At 40.6% G+C, this 18,240-nt stretch overlaps 2 protein-coding genes across 5 annotated transcripts in view; one reads left to right on the forward strand and one right to left on the reverse strand.

Annotated features, from left to right (window-relative positions):
- CLIP4 (CAP-Gly domain containing linker protein family member 4) overlaps positions 1–4,807 on the forward strand; it is a 54,238-nt gene extending 49,431 nt beyond the window's left edge. For all 3 annotated transcript variants that reach the window (XM_074331840.1, XM_074331839.1, XM_074331838.1), the window contains exon 16: positions 4,337–4,807. In XM_074331840.1, the coding sequence (XP_074187941.1) occupies positions 4,337–4,658 (322 nt within the window). In that variant the 3' untranslated portion in view covers positions 4,659–4,807. The remainder of the gene's footprint in view (positions 1–4,336) is intronic.
- Positions 4,808–10,230: 5,423 nt separating this feature from the next.
- ALK (ALK receptor tyrosine kinase) overlaps positions 10,231–18,240 on the reverse strand; it is a 636,280-nt gene continuing 628,270 nt past the window's right edge. For both annotated transcript variants that reach the window (XM_074331841.1, XM_074331842.1), the window contains one exon: positions 10,231–16,301. In XM_074331841.1, the coding sequence (XP_074187942.1) occupies positions 15,615–16,301 (687 nt within the window). In that variant the 3' untranslated portion in view covers positions 10,231–15,614. The remainder of the gene's footprint in view (positions 16,302–18,240) is intronic.

Here is an 18,240-nt window from a genome sequence, read left to right on the forward strand (position 1 = left end):
AACCGAGGCAAGGGGGTGGGGCAGCCTCCCGTACCATCTGTGTGAGAGAACAGGATTTGTTTTTCTAGATCATTTCTTGAGATGAGTACATGTCAGAGGAAAAAAGGATGGAAAGGGGGTTGGAAGCATTTCTTCTGTCTTCAGCATTCTATATACACTGAATGCCAAGATCGAGGGTAATGAAGAAAGGGGAGCTTGAGATTGAAACAGGGCATTGCAACAAGCTGGTGGGCGCAAGGCTTCGTCTCTCACACTGTCCTCATCCAGCCTGTGACCTGTCACATCTGTCGCTACACCTCTTCCCCTCATTACCAGCTTATTTCAGCTCCTCTCTGTGTCATTACAGTGTGTCCGCTTAAAAGTCTTCATAGTGTCCTGTCTGTGGAATCCAGCCTATTGACACGATTTGTTTGGTTGGCTGAAATTTGAATGTCTCGCGGTAGAACTCATATAATCCCGTTTGCCGCAGGCTCCATCATTTCACATCATACGTTTGTGTTTTCTGCCTGTCCCCTAAAGCTTTTGAGTTCTTGAACCCAGAACAAAGCCCAGAGTCATTGGCACTGCAGGTGAAGGCCTGTATCATCAGGTTGTCTCTCTCCTGACTTCTCTCTTGTGGTAATATCCTCACAAGTGACTAGCAGTTCTCTATACTCTCTGTGCTGTTCCAAAAATAAAAAAGGAAAAAATAATACGCACAGTACACATAGTGTGCTTTCAGGACTCTGTCTGCTTCCCCCTTCCATCTGCTCACCTGTTAAGTGAACTCAAAGTGTTACTCCCTGAAGGATCTTGCCTGAGATCTCAGGGAGGATGGATTCCCTCCTCTCTCGTGCTCCGTCTGCTCCGTACAGTCTCCGTTGCAGTTTCTATAACATTTTACTGATAATACACAAATCCTGGAACCCAGTTCTGGACCTGCTATTTCATAGGTGGTCAGTAAACATAGCTCTCAAATGCAGGTCAGTTCTAAATTTCTCACTTCCCTGGGATTTTAGAGCTTTGGGATAACTTGAGTCAAATCATTCTTAATAGAATGTCAAGTCTTTATCCAAACCATTAATTTTTGGTTTAGGTATTGAATTCATTTATTACTTGTTTCTCTAAAAATTTTTGATTATGAAAGTTGATTGTGCAAAATTTGAAAAATTACAAAACACTAACTGCAGATAAAGATCATCTGTAATTTTATCACCTAGATGAGATTATCACTGTTAGAAATTTTGGTATATGCTTTTCCAAATTTTTCCCCTAAAGCATGTATCTGAACTTAAGCAAAGTTGGACAAGTCATACTCTACATACCCTTTGAAAGCTTTCCCCCTTAATACATCCCCTATCCTGTAATAGTTTTCCGCAGTGTGACTTTTGCAATGTATTAAAAGACTGTAATGTGATATGGAAACTTTTTTTTTAAATTGGGGAATATTGGGGAACAGTGTGTTTCTCCAGGGCCCATCAGCTCCAAGTTGTTGTCCTTCAATCTAATGGTAGAGGGCACAGCTCAGCTCCAAGTCCAGTCGCCACCGTTTTCCATCTTTAGTTGCAGGGGGCACAGCCCACCATTGAACGGGCAACCTTGTTGTTGAGAGCTCGCACTCCAACTGAGCCATCTGGCCACCCCTCTGGAAGCTCAGTGGCAGCTCATTGTCTTCAATCTAGTTGTGGAGGGCTCAGCTCACTGGCCCATGTGGGAATAGAACCGGCAACCCTGTTTGTTGTTAAGAGCTCGCACTCTAACCAACGGAGCCATCTGGCTGCCCCCTGGAAACATTTTTATGGCATAATAAATGAAAAAAATAATGTAACTAATAGTAGATCCCAAACTTTTAAAACATGTACCGGTGTCTATCTCCCTCCCTTTCCAGGTGTGTATGTGTGTGTGTGTGACATCAGATAAATATTCAGCTTTATTTTCTTCTAGTTCTTTCTTTTATCAATTTATGCATGTAACTCTTTATTTGGAATTTATTTTAACATAGAGTGGGTGGTAAGAATCATTCCCCCCCCAGTAACTATTTTTTACAGCGTTCCTAATTGAATGTTCACTCCTTTCCCACTGATTTGAAGTTTTACTTTTTATCCCATAAGAAATAATCATGTGTGTTTTTCTAAGCTGTCTTTTCTGTTTCCTTTAAAAGTACATTCATATGGAAGAGCCACCTTGTTTTAATTATTGTAACTTTATAATTTAACAAAATGGCAATATAAACCTTGCTGTATTATTTTCCAACCTTGTCTTAATTAATAATACCCATTATGGTTGTAAGAACCTCGCCTTTGTCGGGGAAGCCTTGGGTCTGTGCCCCACCTCTCCTCTTTATCGTCTCTCTGACCTTAGACAGATAACCTAAGCTTTTTGAGCTTCAAATTCCTCGTTCGTTAGGAGAGAATAATACCTACTTCTGGTTTAGGGGAGGTCAGAAGCAATAATGTATGTGAAGTGCTTGGCACACAGTAAGTGCTCAGGAAATGATAGATATTATCATTATTTATGTGAAATTTAGAGTAATTTTGGCAGGTTGCAAAAATCCCAGGGGTGAATTTGGGGAGAATTGACATACATATGTTTCTATTTTGGGATAAAGCTCTTTTGTGTTTTGTATGTTCTTCAGTATTTATACTTTTTCTAATAAGTATTTTTTGTTGTTAACTTTACCCTCGTATTGTAGATTTGACATGGTAAACAATATTTTTTCCATTATATTTTCTAACTAGAATTCTATCACTTCTTGGTGAATGTGGCTCAGGGCAAGTCTTTGGACCTCAGTTTTCCTAACCTCAAAATTAGAGTGCTCTTTTATTTTTTTTACAGGGTCATTAATGGGAGGAAAGGAGACATTGTTTGTGATATAGTGGATTAAAAAATACAAAAAGTGAAGTAGAAAATAAGCAGGACTCAGATTCTGTTCACTATCGGGTACCATGCAGTTTTGATAACAGTTTCTGCATTGATTGTACTGTGGGAATAGGGAGAAGGGTTTCTTTTGGAGGAGAGGTGCCGTGGACAGAGGGTGAAGGCGCCACTGGTGATGGTGTCTGAGTAACTGTTTTGGGAGGTCTCAGGTCAGAGGGCAATGAGATTCTGGCAATGTTTCTATTGTGGCTAAGTTCCTACTTTCCGGTGACAGTGGGGGAAGCTCTGGGGCAGTATTGGCTTGGGGCCTTGGCTGAGTTCCACGTGGGGGTGTCCCGTTGTCGTTACCAGGTGGGGTTGGTGGTGGGTGCCAGGAAGCAGTACATGCTAAGTGATGTTTTGTTGTAGAGCAAAGGAGAGGACTCCTGCGCCAGGCAACCAAGCTCCTTCTTACTGTTAGTGGCAGGGATGGTGGTAAACCCTTAAGTGTAACTGGAGTTCATTCATAAAAATGTACATACATTTTCCAAAGTGGTGATTGACAGTTTTAAAAAATTATTTTTATGTAAAGAAATATTTAAAAAGTGAACAAAAGGTAATTTTAATTTACCACAGTCAAAATGCAAGGTTCTTTTCCTTTTGCTTTATTTCTTTAATATTGTTACCGTGTTTCCCCCAAAATAAGACCTAGCCGGACAATCAGCTCTAATGCGTCCTTTGGAGCAAAAATTAATATAAGACCCAGTATTATATTGTATTATATTATATTATATTATACCCAGTCTTATAGTAAAATCAGACTGGGTCTTATATTAATTGTTGTTCCAAAAGATACATTAGAGCTGATTGTCCAGCTAGGTCTTATTTTTGGGGAAATGTGGTAGCAATAAAATAGGTATAGATGTATTTTTTCTAATTGCTGTATACACAGTTGATGCTTGAACAACATAGGTTAAAACGGTGCAGGTTGACTTACACCTGGACTTTTTTCCAGTAAATACCTGTTGGGAGTCCAGGGATGCAGAGAGCTGACTGTATGCATTGATCCACAGCATTTTATACGGGGGACGTGAGCACCTGTGGATTTTAATATCCATGGGAGATCCTGGAACAAATCCCCTATTGATACTGAGGGACAGCTTGAGTTTTTGGGGAGTCAAAACTTATACATGGATTTGCGACTGCATGGGGGTTTGGCACCCCTAACCCCTCCGCTGTGCAAGCGTCAACTGTACGCATATATATAAATCTTAAATCCAGAAGAGTGTAGTATTAAAATAGTCAAAAAAGACAAACTTTTAAAATGTTAAACAAAAGTATATTCTAATATTGCTATTTAGAATAAAAAAAAATCAAGTTGTAAACATAAAGTATTCTCTTTGTGACTGAACTGAGAACCTGGCAGTGGACATGAATATGATAAATGGCATTTCTGTGCCTTTTGCACTGAAGAGTTTTTCTTGCTCTTCCCTGTGGACAGATCGAAAGCTGCCCTGCGTCGCAGCTGGAGCAGCACTAGCAGCCCGGGCGGTGCTGAGGGGGCCGTGAGGCTGCATGAGGGCTCCCAGGTCCTCCTCACGAGCTCCAGCGAGATGGGCACCGTGAGGTACGTGGGCCCCACTGACTTTGCTGCAGGGACCTGGCTTGGACTTGAGCTTCGAAGCGCGAAGGGGAAGAACGATGGAGCCGTGGGCGACACACGCTACTTCACCTGCAAGCCCAACCACGGCGTCCTCGTTCGGCCCAGCAGAGTAACCTATCGGGGAATAAATGGGTCAAAGCTCGTGGATGAGACTTGTTGAGTTAGACTTCTGAAGTGTGCGTGTGTGTGTGTGTGTGTGTGTGTGTGTGTACGTACATATATGAGGTCTGACAATTAACTTCGCAAACTTGTTGCAACGATGTTGCTAACCTTTTTTGATATCAGAGGGATTATTCATTATGAGTTTGTATCAACTGGACAAACAGTTAACCAAGTTTACTATTAGGAAGTGCTGAAAAGGCTGCGTGAAAAAGTTAGATGACATGAACTTTTCGCCAACAATTCATGGCTCTTGCATCACGACAATGCACCAGCTCACAGGCACTGTCTGTGAAGGAGTTTTTAGCCAGGAAACAAATAACTGTATTGGAACACCCTCCCTACTCACCTGATCTGGCCCCCAATGACTTCTTTCTTTACCTGAAAATAAAGGAAATACTGAAAGGAAGACATTTTGATGACATTCAGGACATCAAGGGTAACATGACGATCGCTCTGATGGCCATTCCAGAAAAAGAGTTCCACAATTGCTTTGAAGGGTGGATTAGGCGTTGGCATCAGTGCATAGCTTCCCAAGGGGAGAAGAACCTCGAAGGTGACCATAGTGATATTCAGCAATGCGGTATATAGCACTTTTTCTAGGATGAGTTCACGAACGTAATTGTCAGACCTCGTATATGGTGTAAAATAGTCTGTGGCAAATGGTTGGCTTTATTTAGCCATTATTTAAAATTTGAACATACGGTTAGCTTCATACAAATCATCATAACAATTCAGAGAGACTCCTTTAAAAAGCTAGCAATGTGAGCTATGGGAGTCATGGTGCCCTTAAGATAATTTTAAAATAAGCCTTTTTAAAAGCTTTTGAAGCTTTAGACCCACGAAACTTCTGAGACTTAGGAAAAGATGTGCTATTAGGTGACCGACTGATGTTGCTAACTCTGTTTCGTTTTTGCACATAATATTGGAATTTTCATTTGCTGTAATTGTGAAGATTTTCACTAGCTTTGGTTAACATATGATGTTCACATGACCCTTTTCTGCCAAGTACTGTTGGAGTTTTTCTTTCTTTCTGTGCTAATCAGTACAATAATAGAAGCTATGTGACTAGTGTATTTTTCATGTTTTTTGGCAAAATTATTTGCCCTTTCAGGAGTGCCTCATCTAAAGATATGTTAGAATTTTGGCGCTGGCTGGGGCCTGCTGTGCTCTTGAACTTAGACACTCTCCCATTGCCAAATACGGAAGTGAAGGTCTAAAGCAGCTCTTCTCTTACCCAGGGTCACTGATGTTGGTTAACAGAGCTAAGAACAGAACGTGGGTCTTCTGACCTGTGGCTCATGCTCTTTCTTCTATATAAAAAGTGTATAAACTCGGATTTTTCTTCTGTGTTGGTGACTGCCTCATCTGGATGAATTACAAAAGACTATGACTAGGTTTATGAATTCAAGTCATAAAGAGAAATTTTTGCACATACTTATTTAACTTCCTTATTGGACATATCACACACACACACACACACACACACACACACACACACAAAGCACTTTTAAAACATGATGATGCACTTTCACTTTTGTAGACAATTTTGTCATCATTTCTACCTGGGATATGAAAAACATTTAAAAAACTACACTTAAGAGAAGAGTGCAAATTAAGATGTATAAGGAAGAACATAGTAGTTATTCATTTAAATGTTCATGATTTCTCAATTTTTTTTGTTTTATAATTCATAAAGCTGGTGTTTGCTGTTGTTGCTCTTTTTATATTTTCAATTGTTGCAAACTATCCTGTTATAAAGGTACAGAACTGTATCGTGTTTTTATTTTCCTTGTTGGACACGTTAACAAAATAAGCTTCATAATAGAGTGATGTAATAATGCAAAACATTTGGGTTACGGATACGCATTGAAGTTTAGGTCCTACATATGTAAAGATTTGTCTCTAATTGTAGTTATTTAGACTTTAAACTACAGCAGAAATACTGGAACAGTTTGCTTTATAAAGTTGAAAGCATCCTTCAGAATGGAGCTAATTTTTTGCTTAGAAATAATATGTTGAACTATTTTGCAATATACTATTTAAAATCTAAATTCTGTTGTTTTGCTGCCTTTTTTTTTTTTTTAAAGTGTGGTATTTCAAATATTGCTAAACCTATTTTCCTGAAATACATTTGCAAAATAAGCCTGCTTTATAACCAAGGAATATTTTTATTGACTGAAGAAAATGACTGTAACTGCAATTTAAAAGTAAACTTATTTTATTATACCGCTTATTTCTTAAAAACTCTATTTATACCTTAACATGAAATGCCTGACTATATTGAACTTGGGTGTCTATAATTCTTCCTGGTAAATATAAAACACTATAAGTTAGAAACAGTGATGCCAACACTGAATTTATTTTGAGGTCAGAGAACCAATTGTTCTCATATTTAGACTAGGATTATTAAATGCCTATAATGTGTATGTTTACAGATACTATACATACAAATTCTGTGTTTTCATTTGTGTTTTGCTTGTGAAATGTCATTCAAAGTTCACTTCTTGAGTATTAATAAAAAGGGAAGCTGTTTGGTTTTGGAATGGTATGTTGTCATTTACCCTCCCTGCAATGGTGCTTTTCTCAGTAACTCAAGTGTACAGATGGTTTGTACTTAACGTTTTTTGTTCTTACAGTAATAAGTTGCATTTTTCCTATCCTTTTAAAAGAGCCTTAAAAAGTGTCATGCTTTCTACTCAACAAGTGATGTTTTTAGCCACCCTGTATTATATATCTTGTTTGGATGGACAGAGAGCCATTTAAGAAAAGAATGTGTTTCTACAGTTTTCTAAAATTGCTTAACTGTCTTTTATACCAGTGGGATTTCATTTGTTTAAGGTAGGATAGAACATTTTCAATTTAGGTTTTAAAAATATACAAATAATTATCTACATCTGACTAAAAATTCTGTTCTATAGTTTAGATTAATTTGGCAGGAATATTTTTGAGTGCTTGAAAGAGTTCGGATGTTTGCTGAATCTGAACTGAGACATTGTAATCTTGGTGTGAGTCCTTCCTTCATGACTTATTTTTCTCTGAGCGTTTATCACCCTTGGCCATGGTAAACTTTTTTGCTCATTATTTCTCTCTTCCCTCACTGGATTGTGGGATGGATTTTTGACTGTTTCGTTCATTGCTTTGTCCCTAACACCTGGAATAATACTTGGCACCTAGGAGATGCTCAGTAAATGTTAATTGAATTAACAGAGGCAGTGCCGGCCATCGGTTGTTTAAAGCAGAGACATTATCCAGCTGACTTTCGACAGGTGGCTTTGAGAGACCAGGTGATGGAACAGGTAAATTTCATCCCTAGATAAGGGAGGAAAGAGGGCAAGAAAGGTTTGAATGAATCATAGTAGCTCAACTTTACCCCAAGATAGGGACATGAAGGAGTTAGAAAATGTTGGGTGTTGGGTAGGAAAGGGGACAAGAAAGATACAACAGGGTCACCTAAGGCAGCTGCCTACATGTTTTTCTTGGGGCCAGCTTTGAATTTCTGTTCTGCTGTGATGATAATTTAGAGAACAGAGTAATACTGTGTTTCCCCAAAAATAAGACCTAACTGAAAATAAGCCCTTGCATGATTTTTCAGGATAACATCCCCTGCACATAAGACCTAATGCGTCTTTTGGAGCAAAAATTAATATAAGATCTGGTCTTATTTTGGGGGAAACACGGTATGTGTGGTCTAATATGCTGAGAAAGAACTGAATCTCACCTGAGTGTGCCAGCATTGGTCTCCAGTGCCAAGCATTTTTATTTCAGAGTTTTATTTTGGATCTACCTGTGTAGAATATGTGATAATCTTACTTAAGCCACATCGACCGATGGCCCGAGACCTAATGTGTTAAGAATCATTCTTAATTGAGAAACAGATCTAGTAATTTTAACTACCCACCAGACATGTGTTATCTAAATGATTGACTCAGAGACATACACTACGTATTACCACATTGCAAACCAATAGGAGAATTTACTTTTTATTTTTCTTCATGCCCTTTGCTTTACTACACTTATTTATAATACAAATACATAGTTAATACAAAACTCACATTATCACATAGATTTTTAGTAATTGTTTAATAATGCCCCTTGGTACATAGGCCCCTATTTACAAACAGTGTCACGTAAACTGCTTGAATATACAACAGACATACCTAATGAAGCTTGTGTGTGGACACGTTAAGGTTTTATTACGAGCAGGATATGATGCCTTTCCATAGGCAAAAAGAATTTTTTCTACCCAAATTTTTGCTAATGGTCCTTGTTACAGGAGGGAAAAAGACAATATATGTGGAGGAATTAGAGTAGCTGGGCACATATTACTGACAACAATATGTTTTCATTGTGCTTGGTAGAAATGAAACTGTTTTTCTGCTTACAGCCTCTTCCTGGAGGAGAAAGGCACCAAGAGGTGTGAGAACCTCTTTCCCTCTTATCCCTTTAGAATGTCTTGTATCCGATAGAATTTTCATGATAAAGCAGCAGCAAGTTTCCTCCTTTACTACACAATTCAAATAGGGACGTGTGGTACTGAGAAGGGGGCAGGAAGTTCAGAATTGTATCAGTAAAGATATTTTAGGGGTTTAAATTGAGGCTATTAGCTTAAAATATAACCTGTTCTCAGTGATCAATGGTGTCATTTAAAAAATGCTCATAAGTCTGGTTTAAGTTCAGCTCTAAAATCCTAAATGAACCCAGAAATACAAGTGTGTTGCTACTCTAGATATTTAAGTATTTACATGGGCGTCCACCCTGTTAAGCTTCTTTGTCCGGAGGAATTTGGTGTCTGGATTGGGTATTAGTCAGACTTGTTTGTGTCAGATAAATAAAATTAAATAGGGCGTCTCAGAAATCTACTTGTACTGACTGAGTTTGAATTTGAAGCATTTCTAAAGTGTAGTAAGTTTACAAGTTCAGATGCTGTGTTCTCCTTGGCGTCCATCAGTCTCATGGAGGTTATTTCAACTCTGGCCTCACAGAGCTCATCGTGACTTTACTCGTAGCCTTACCTTCCTGGAGACTGAACTCATTATTTTTCACCCAACAAATCAAATCAGACTGACAGGGAAATAAATCATGTTAAAAGTATAGTCACAAGCTCTTTCTGTTTTTTCTTTAATATGACTTCTGAGATTCAGCGTAAATCTCAGCCAGCAGTATTAATGATGTTCCCGACCCCCACAGGTCAGGTTACGAAAGGTGGGTGTTGCTGTCCAATAGTTTTGGAAAAAACATCCCAAAATGGATTTCAAAATGAATCTTAATAGTCATAACAAGTGCCATATTGGTGGCAGGGAACATGGATTTTGCATTACAGACAACAGTGAGAGAAAAGTGGAAAATTTCAGTCCCCTTTTTTGAACCTGTCAATAAAAATGTGTTTCTAGGAAGAATTCCAATAGGTTATACATATTAGTTAAAATGTAATTTTCTCAAATGATCTTTTTCTTGAAGGGAATACGGTGTTTAGGGAATTAAGAAACGGCATGAGATTTCTTGAGGCCTCACTTAACACTTCCTGGTGTGTGACTTAGGGAAATCCAGTGTCCCATTCTGCTTGTTTCTTAACCTTTTCTAAAACATCAGCAGCTGCTTACTGGCACACACATGAGGAAAAATAATTTCTGTCTTTAGTATTACTTTATTCTGAGAGCTGTGAAGTACTATATAAACATTACTTTGAAATAATGCAAAAAGATTTAGTGTTTTTTTTTCCCCCTCGACTTTTAGATGCCCTGAAATGTAGGTAATTTGCCTGCAATCTTCACAGTCCTATCTTTGGGTGGGATGTTTGAACTGGCTGTCTTTTGGGGATTCCCTATTTTTAGATCCACTGTATTATTCACAACAGGTTTCCCCCACATTGCCATCCAATGGCAGTGGCTGTGCCTGTAACTCTGAAAAGAGAGATTCTGTCCAATTGTCTGGTGAGTGGGAGGGAGGACGCCAGTTATTATTGAAGTCCTCATCATTACGGCACCAGAACACTTACTGAGGGAGCCTGACCCACACACGCCTTTGGGGCTCCCACATGCGCCTTCTTCTGGGCTTTGTGACTTCATGCTGGGAAAGGGCTCTGGGAGGTGCAAATTGACAACTGACAGACCGTGTGTCTCATCTGTTATCAGATGTTAGGTGTGTAAAAGGATAGCCTCCAAAAGGTAAGCTTTATAACTTGACTTTGCTAATAAGGCTGCAATTGTAGCAAAGGCAACAAAAGAGAAACAAGTGGTGCGACATGGCTGGCGGGAAGGTCACTAAACGGACATGATTTTCATTGTGCTGTCAGCTTTGCTTCTTCCAGGAAACCACCCCTGGTGAACCTCATTTTACCAATGATTTTTCTGACTTGTTAATGAGGTCTTTGAATAGGAAGAATAAACAGCGACCTGACACTAAACTTCTCTCTGGTCTACTTCTGTATAGAGATGAAATATCATTTGGCTTGCTGGGATTGGGCACTGACTTAATCGGCTTTGGCTTTAGGTGAATGAAGAGTCACGGTCAAGAAGAAACACACACACACACACACACACACACACACACACACACACAGCCATCACGTCCTACACGTGGTTAGGGTTTACCTTACATAGAGCAAGTCTCACTGAATCAGACTTCGGTGTTGGAAGGTGCCTTTGAGACCAAATCGTTCATATTTTTAAATGAGAGAGTTTAAATAACTTGCCTGAGTCACAGGGGTAGCTAGTTGCGGTCTAACACCTGGGTCTCTTAACTCCTGCGCAGTCCTCTTGCTGTTTCTCAAGTAATTGATGAGTGCCACACCATCCAAAATATTCAAAATGTTCTCATGGTCTGAAGTTTTATCAATCTGATATCCATCTATGTTGGCAAATGATGTCTTACCACGTAAATATCCTAAGGAATCATTAATACATTGGTTACTAAGGCTGAGTTTAATAAGACGGCCTTTCAACTACTACCAGCTGATACATGCCTGCTGCACCAGCGTGGTAGTGCTGGAGGGTTAATTGCCTTCCAGGATGCAGTTGGCCTTAATGAACCAATGCAGTGGAGAGACCGCTCGAGTGTGTCAGGCAGAGGGGTCTAAGAAGTGGACGTGAGCCGGCACTGCCAACGCTTCAGTCCTTGCAGTTTTTCTAAGGTGAGCCTGGTGGTGTCATCTGTATATGAAGGGCCACCCACTGTTTTATATTTATTGAAACCTGAAGAGAGGAAAGTTGCTGCTTTGGTTTTGTGGTTATAGTTCATGTTCCTCCCTCCCCCCACTTGTAGGTAATAGTCTGTTCTTATTCTGAGCTTTTCAAATGTTTTGAAGTTGGGTGAGGGCTGAAAATAGCTTTGTACATGAGTAGTGCATTAAAAAGTGAATACCGACACAGGATACCAAATGAAAATAGAATCTTAATGGAGAAGTCTTGCTATTCTCAGTTAATCGTCTTTTAGGGCATCTCGTGGAGGGTTATGGGGACACTGGCCTCTGTATTGTACGTTCACACAACATGGGGAACCATCTCCGGCAATGAAATTAGCGAAGTCAGCTTTATGTTCTTTGGGGACCCATTTAAAAATCATTAGCTAAAGACTGACAACACACTTCATACAGTTTTATGAATCGTGTCATCGGAGTCTGTTATTCAGAGTCGTCTGAATTCATACACGTCTTGTTTTAGGTCTATAAAGCTCAGGTGAATTTTCATCCTATTACTGGAGAAAATCTATTAAAGTAGCCTGATCACTTAGAATTTCTTAGTGGAATAAAGTTAATGTAGAGTTACATAATAACTTGCAGCCATAGAGTTTACCAAGTAGTATATGGAGATGCCAGAAATTAAAAAAAAAAAAAAAAGGATTACACAAATTGATGAAACATTTTCCTTTCTGGGATGCTTATTTTTAACACTTAGTTGTAAGTGTGTTAGAGGGTTTTATATTCATCTTTTGAGCCGAAAAGGATTGGTTCTGGTAGGGTTCTTGCTACTGTCATCAAACAAGTGACAGATGAAGTCAAACATGGCACAAGTGGGAGAGCCAAGGAGGCCAGACGGGTGGTACAGGAAGTGCCACTGAGCTGTGGTGGCAGAGGACAGGCAAGCAGACACACTCTGACGTGAAATTCTCCCCACACCCAACCCCATATCATTTGGGATTCAAGAGGTATGGGAGGGTGAGCTTGTGCTTTCACACTGTTTATAATCTCCCCAAGGGGCAGTGAGAAAGGGACGTGACTATCCTTATTTCATATATGGAGATACTGAGGTACAGGCAGGCCCAGTAACCCAGGGAAAACCAGGACTTACACCCTCACTGGGGGAAGAGAATCCAGGCTTCTGACTACTAAGTAGATCACATTCTTTAAAAAAAAACTAAGTTTTATTCTTGTTATATTGATTTGCTCTAATTTTGAGGTGCCGCATTTGACAAACTGGTCATTTGTCACAAACTGCCAATCTCCCAGTGGGAACGGTTGTGGACTTTTGAGGAGCTTCTTTATAGACATGGAATAGAAATAATTATTCTAGCTTGTGGTTTAACTGACATTGCTTCTGCAAACTTTAATTGTGCCAGTTCATGTTCTATGTGGAACTTTCTGTCATAGTAAATGTGAGAGGCCACAGCCTCTGTCTGAATTGCCGTCTCCATGTGGCTGCAGCAATACTGAGTGGACAGAGGTCCAGGTTAATACCACGCTGATGCTGAGGACATACAGTGAGTTAAATGAAACCTCCTGAGGGCATCATACCTCAGCGTGGAGTTGTTTACCTATCTGTGTATACAGGCTTTTAAGACTCGACTGGCATTTGAAAATTGACATGAAAATTGAGACCGATATAGATGATTAGAATCGACACACCTCTCTCAGTGGTGGTAAGGTGCAACCTGAAAATAGAATGGATTTGTCGTTTTTAAGAAGAGAAAGGGATAGGATTTTTCTCCCCATTAATAATAATAAAGAGTTGGGTATTGAACTATGTAGCATGCTCCCTGGTTAATTGGTTATTGGTATTACAAATGTGAAATGAAATTGTCTTTCTCAGTTTTTGACAGTTCCTCTGTCATTGTCCTTTAGGAGATTGTTTCTCAAAGTGTGATTCCTGGGACCCTCCAGGGGGTTGATGAGTTAGATTAATTATAATTTGACTATTTTTTTTAAGTTTATATAATTAGACTATTTACTTTTGCACCTGGCACGAGCCCAAACTTTCCTGATACAATTATTTCGAGATGAGTTCGTTGATGTGTCCATGAAGATGTGTGTCTGATGAAAATATGCTGGCAGTTAAGAAGATAAGGAAAGGTGGTGTCCGGGGTGCCACCTCTGCTTCTGCAGAGGAGCAGAGCTACCAACTGGGGCAAGGCGTCTGTGTAGGAGGCACGAATGCTTGTCTACTGTTGGCCTAGAACAGAAAGTGATGCTTTTGATGTAGGTGAAACTCAGAAGGTAGGGAAAAGGTAGATAGATATCCAGTCCTTTTGCTGGAGAATGCTTAGTGTCCAGCAAGAAAGAAAAGATGGTTTCCTCCCAAAGCGATGCTTTGGCATAGCGACTACCTGGAAAAAAACTGGACAAGAGCATGGAGGAGAAGCAGAGAGAAGGGATGAAATGAAAACTTACACAGTGAAACATTATTACATAAGTATGTGTGTAAAATTTAATAGGTCCCCAATTTCTTTCCATGGAAATAAATTCTGTCTGTGAAAACCAAGTTCAGAACTCCTACAATAACGTCACTGTCAAACTCAGCACTCCAGATGTTCCTTAATTCTTTTACTCATTGCCCCAGAGGAAAGATTCTTTCTTTTAATTTGCATTTGATAGCTATAGAAATTATGCTATGTATATTTCAGCAAAGCTGTGTTCCCATGTATGCTAGGATCACGTGATTAAGGGAGAGAAAACGCAGGTGAACACTGGAAGGCAGGATACTGCATTAGTACCTCTCATTAGGACCACTGGAGGGTCTGGTATTCCAACGACCCGTCTAGTGCTACAGGTAGAAACGTCAACTTGGTGGCTTTCGTGATTGAAACTGTTAGAAGGTTTTGGCCTAAGACGTATTGACACTTACACTCATGTGGGGATATGTTTCTATGCTTCGATGGATCCCTGCTGCTTCAAATTGTTGTTTTTAAATGATCAGACTTTATTTTAATTTGTGGACAGTTATAAAAGAAGTAATTAGTAATTTAAATCTCGAGTGTTTGATCCAGTAGGAAACCTCACACTCAGTTGTTCACTTTTAGTAGGAAGGTTTTCTTAAGGCATGAGGCACATTAATAGAATGCTTTTGAATCTCTGGTTCTGGCTTGGGGTTTTATCATACTCAAAGCACTTGGAATGTTTGCATTTCATTTAGATGAGTATATACACATTTTCTCTGTTCTACCATCACTAGTCATTACATTTTTAGGATCATCGGGGAATCAGCACAATCGAAAGCATCTAAATGTCATCTAACTTGGCGTTGCAGTTAGTTGTCTATGAATTTTCTTTTCCAAGTAAAGAATGTCCTTCCCCATGCTGACTCATTGCAAATAGCTCCTTTATTTCTGTTCCCTGTCCCCTCAAGTGGTCCAGGTCCATAGCAACAAGGTAAGGACACGTCTGGGACTCCAACTAGGAAACACAGGAGCCGCTAATTCTGACCGTATTGAAGCAGAGCACACAGGGTTGGAAGGAAGCATGAGGACGCGGACATCAACCATGCACAAAACCTTAGGCAGCCCCCTCCGGGCTTCGTAGTCTCACTTGTCTCTGTGATATTTTCTTCTTTTGAAAGAATAGGGGGAACCCATGCTCAAAACCTTTCTAAAGCACTTTGAAAATACAGCTTCTTATGTGGCACGTCAAAACAAGTTGGCACAAAATGAAAAGTGACATTTGGTCTCTGGGGTGTGGAGGAGCCATTACCTGTCCCCCCTTCATGGGCTCAGGATTCCCAAGGAAGAGAAATGAGTGCTGATGAGCTCAGGGCCCAGGCTGGTTTTTCAGAACGGTGTCCTCATAATGACCAGTTCCAGGGGCAGTGGTGGCCTCTAAAGGTAAGCCCTGCTGCTGGTAGCCGTAGTTAACGTTTCCACATGGGAAGTGACGCAGCCGGAACAGAGGCACTTCCTTCATGTTGGCTGTTAGTGAAGATGGTTCTAGGAGCAGAGAGGCCCCTGGGAGTCGGCCCGTTGCAACGTTAGATGGGACAGTACAGCTTCCTTCACGTCCCAGGCTTCCCCTCTCGTGTTGTTCCTTCTTTGCTGGAAGATTGTTCTTTTTGGGGGGTTTCTCTGTAAACCAGGAGCCATAAGTTGGGTTCCATAGGCTGGTTGGTTTATTTCTGGACCCCTGGACTTTGTGCAGCTCTGATGGCAGGTTGGACTGAGAGAATGCCATGTTAACGTGTCCCCCTTCCGTGGCTGGCCCTCTGGTGACTCGAACAGAGACCTCTGCGGCTGCTGGTTTCTTCACGGCTTTGCCAGAGGAAGCAGAAGGCAGAGGGGGCGGGGCAGCTGGGCCCTGCCCCTCCTCCCGTTTAGCTGGTGGAGGAGAGACTAGGAGGGGAGGCATTCCCTCAGGGTCCTTGGGCCTCACGGGCACTTTCTCTTCCTCTTCCACGAGTGGGCCATATTCTATTGGCAAAGCAGTGTTGATCACATCTGGATCCTATAGGTAGGAGAAATGAATGGATTAAAACTGAATCAGACAAAACAACGTTGGATCTGGAAGATACCTGAGTGAAAATCTCACCCCAACTTAATTTACAGATGAGGAAACCATTCCCTGTCTATTGGGAATATATTCATTTATAGGCAGCAGGGAATAAGAAATGAATGGGAAATTCTCCTCGTCCTTGAAGAGCTTAGAAGAGACGCTCTGGAGTAGGCGTGTGTACTGGGTCCTAGAAGCACCCAACTGCCCGGTGCCGGGGCCAGGGGCCAGGAAAAGCTTTGCAGAGACCACTGTTGGGCCAGTTTTAAAAGGCCAGTGGACTTTTAAAAAAATTGTAAATTAGTTAAAAAATTTATTCCACTCTGTTCCCAATGAAATCTTTCCAACTGAAAAGGAAACTCTGGCTTCAGATGTGTATGTGCGTGTAGTGGGGGCAAGGGGATGGGAAGGGAGAAGAGGAGAGAGACACACACGTACCACGTTGGTTTACAAGGCGTACTTGTTGTTCTCTTCCTAGCTGCCTCCTGTTTTTCTTATATTTGGATGGGCTACACGTAATCACAACTTTTTCTACGTTACGTCATCATATCATTGCATGTGCAGATACCATAATGCAGTGGTTCTGTAACGAGTTTGGATATGATGACGCCCTTTGTGAGACCCAGGAAATACTGAAGTGCTGGGAGGAAGACCGTTTACAAAACCAACTTTGTGCTCAATCACAGCCACAGATTGTAATATAGAAAAGCAAAAGCAGTTGCCAGAGATTTGAGGAAAATTTGTGGGAGGAAACTAAAACTTGGCGAAATTTAATTCTTTAGTATTTTATGCAAATTGGGAAAACCATTACTGGCATTCAACAGAAAAGTACTTTGGTCCAGCATTCATCAGTAAAGGGTTTAATAATAAAAAATAACTACCTTCTGATTCTCTTTTATATTTCAGTTCCTTCCCTGTTAATTATTAGTGTCTCTAGTGAGTCCTTCAAAATGTGCGTCTGTAGAACCACCTGCTTTTAGGAGGGATGGTATATTCTTTGAAAAAATTTACTCCAAAGTATATCTATTTAAGTGGGTAAATTCCATTAATAGTACAACATAGTAACCTAAAGTGTCATTGAACATCAAGTTCTCTGAAACAACCCCAAATAACGTGATAAATGGAGTCCGTCCAGATAAATGCCAGTCCACCTACTTCTGAGCTGACAGGACCTGAAAGGGTGGAATTGTGAAGCTAGGAAATGACTATAGTTTGAAAATGTATGATGTCTTTTGTCACAACTCAGATGAGGGAATTTAGAGAGGCAGTGGTTTATTGTCTGACTTCTAAAATATTCTCCAGAATTAGATGTCCTAGCAGAAGGAGCACGGAGAGAGAGGGAAAGAAAGCAGATACGGTGGAGAGGAGGTAACTGTGGAATGACAGCCCCTGGGGGACAGGGGGCAGCTTTGAAGGGGAGGTGGTGGGAATGGTGTGGGGGCAGAGACAGGGAGCACATTCAGGGGAGTCTCGTTCGATAGCCTCTCCATTCTTGAGGAGTTAGGAGGCATAGTCATCTGCGAAAATGGGGGAGAAAGGGAGACTTTAGAGTGATTCCTGAAGCAAATGGGAGCGGGGTCTGCACTGGGCCCAGAGGGAGTGCTGGGAAACCGTGTGGCTTGGACAACTTCTCCAAGCCCCAACTCCTCATCTGGAAAGTGGGGATATTTTGTGTACCTCGATGAGGACAAGATGAAATACATGGAAAATGGTGTGTGTATTACAGATGCTGTTTGATGATGATAAAATGTCTTCAGATCACTCTGACCTTGCCTTTCATCCCTCTAACACATATCAATGGACATACAATAATCAAATTATTATATACTGCTAATTATTTCATGTTACCGTCTCTGTAGCTAGGCTCCAAACTCTTAGGGAGCAGCTGTTTACC

Source organism: Rhinolophus sinicus, linkage group LG05 (genome assembly GCF_036562045.2).
Source record: "Rhinolophus sinicus isolate RSC01 linkage group LG05, ASM3656204v1, whole genome shotgun sequence".
NCBI lineage: Eukaryota > Metazoa > Chordata > Mammalia > Chiroptera > Rhinolophidae > Rhinolophus > Rhinolophus sinicus.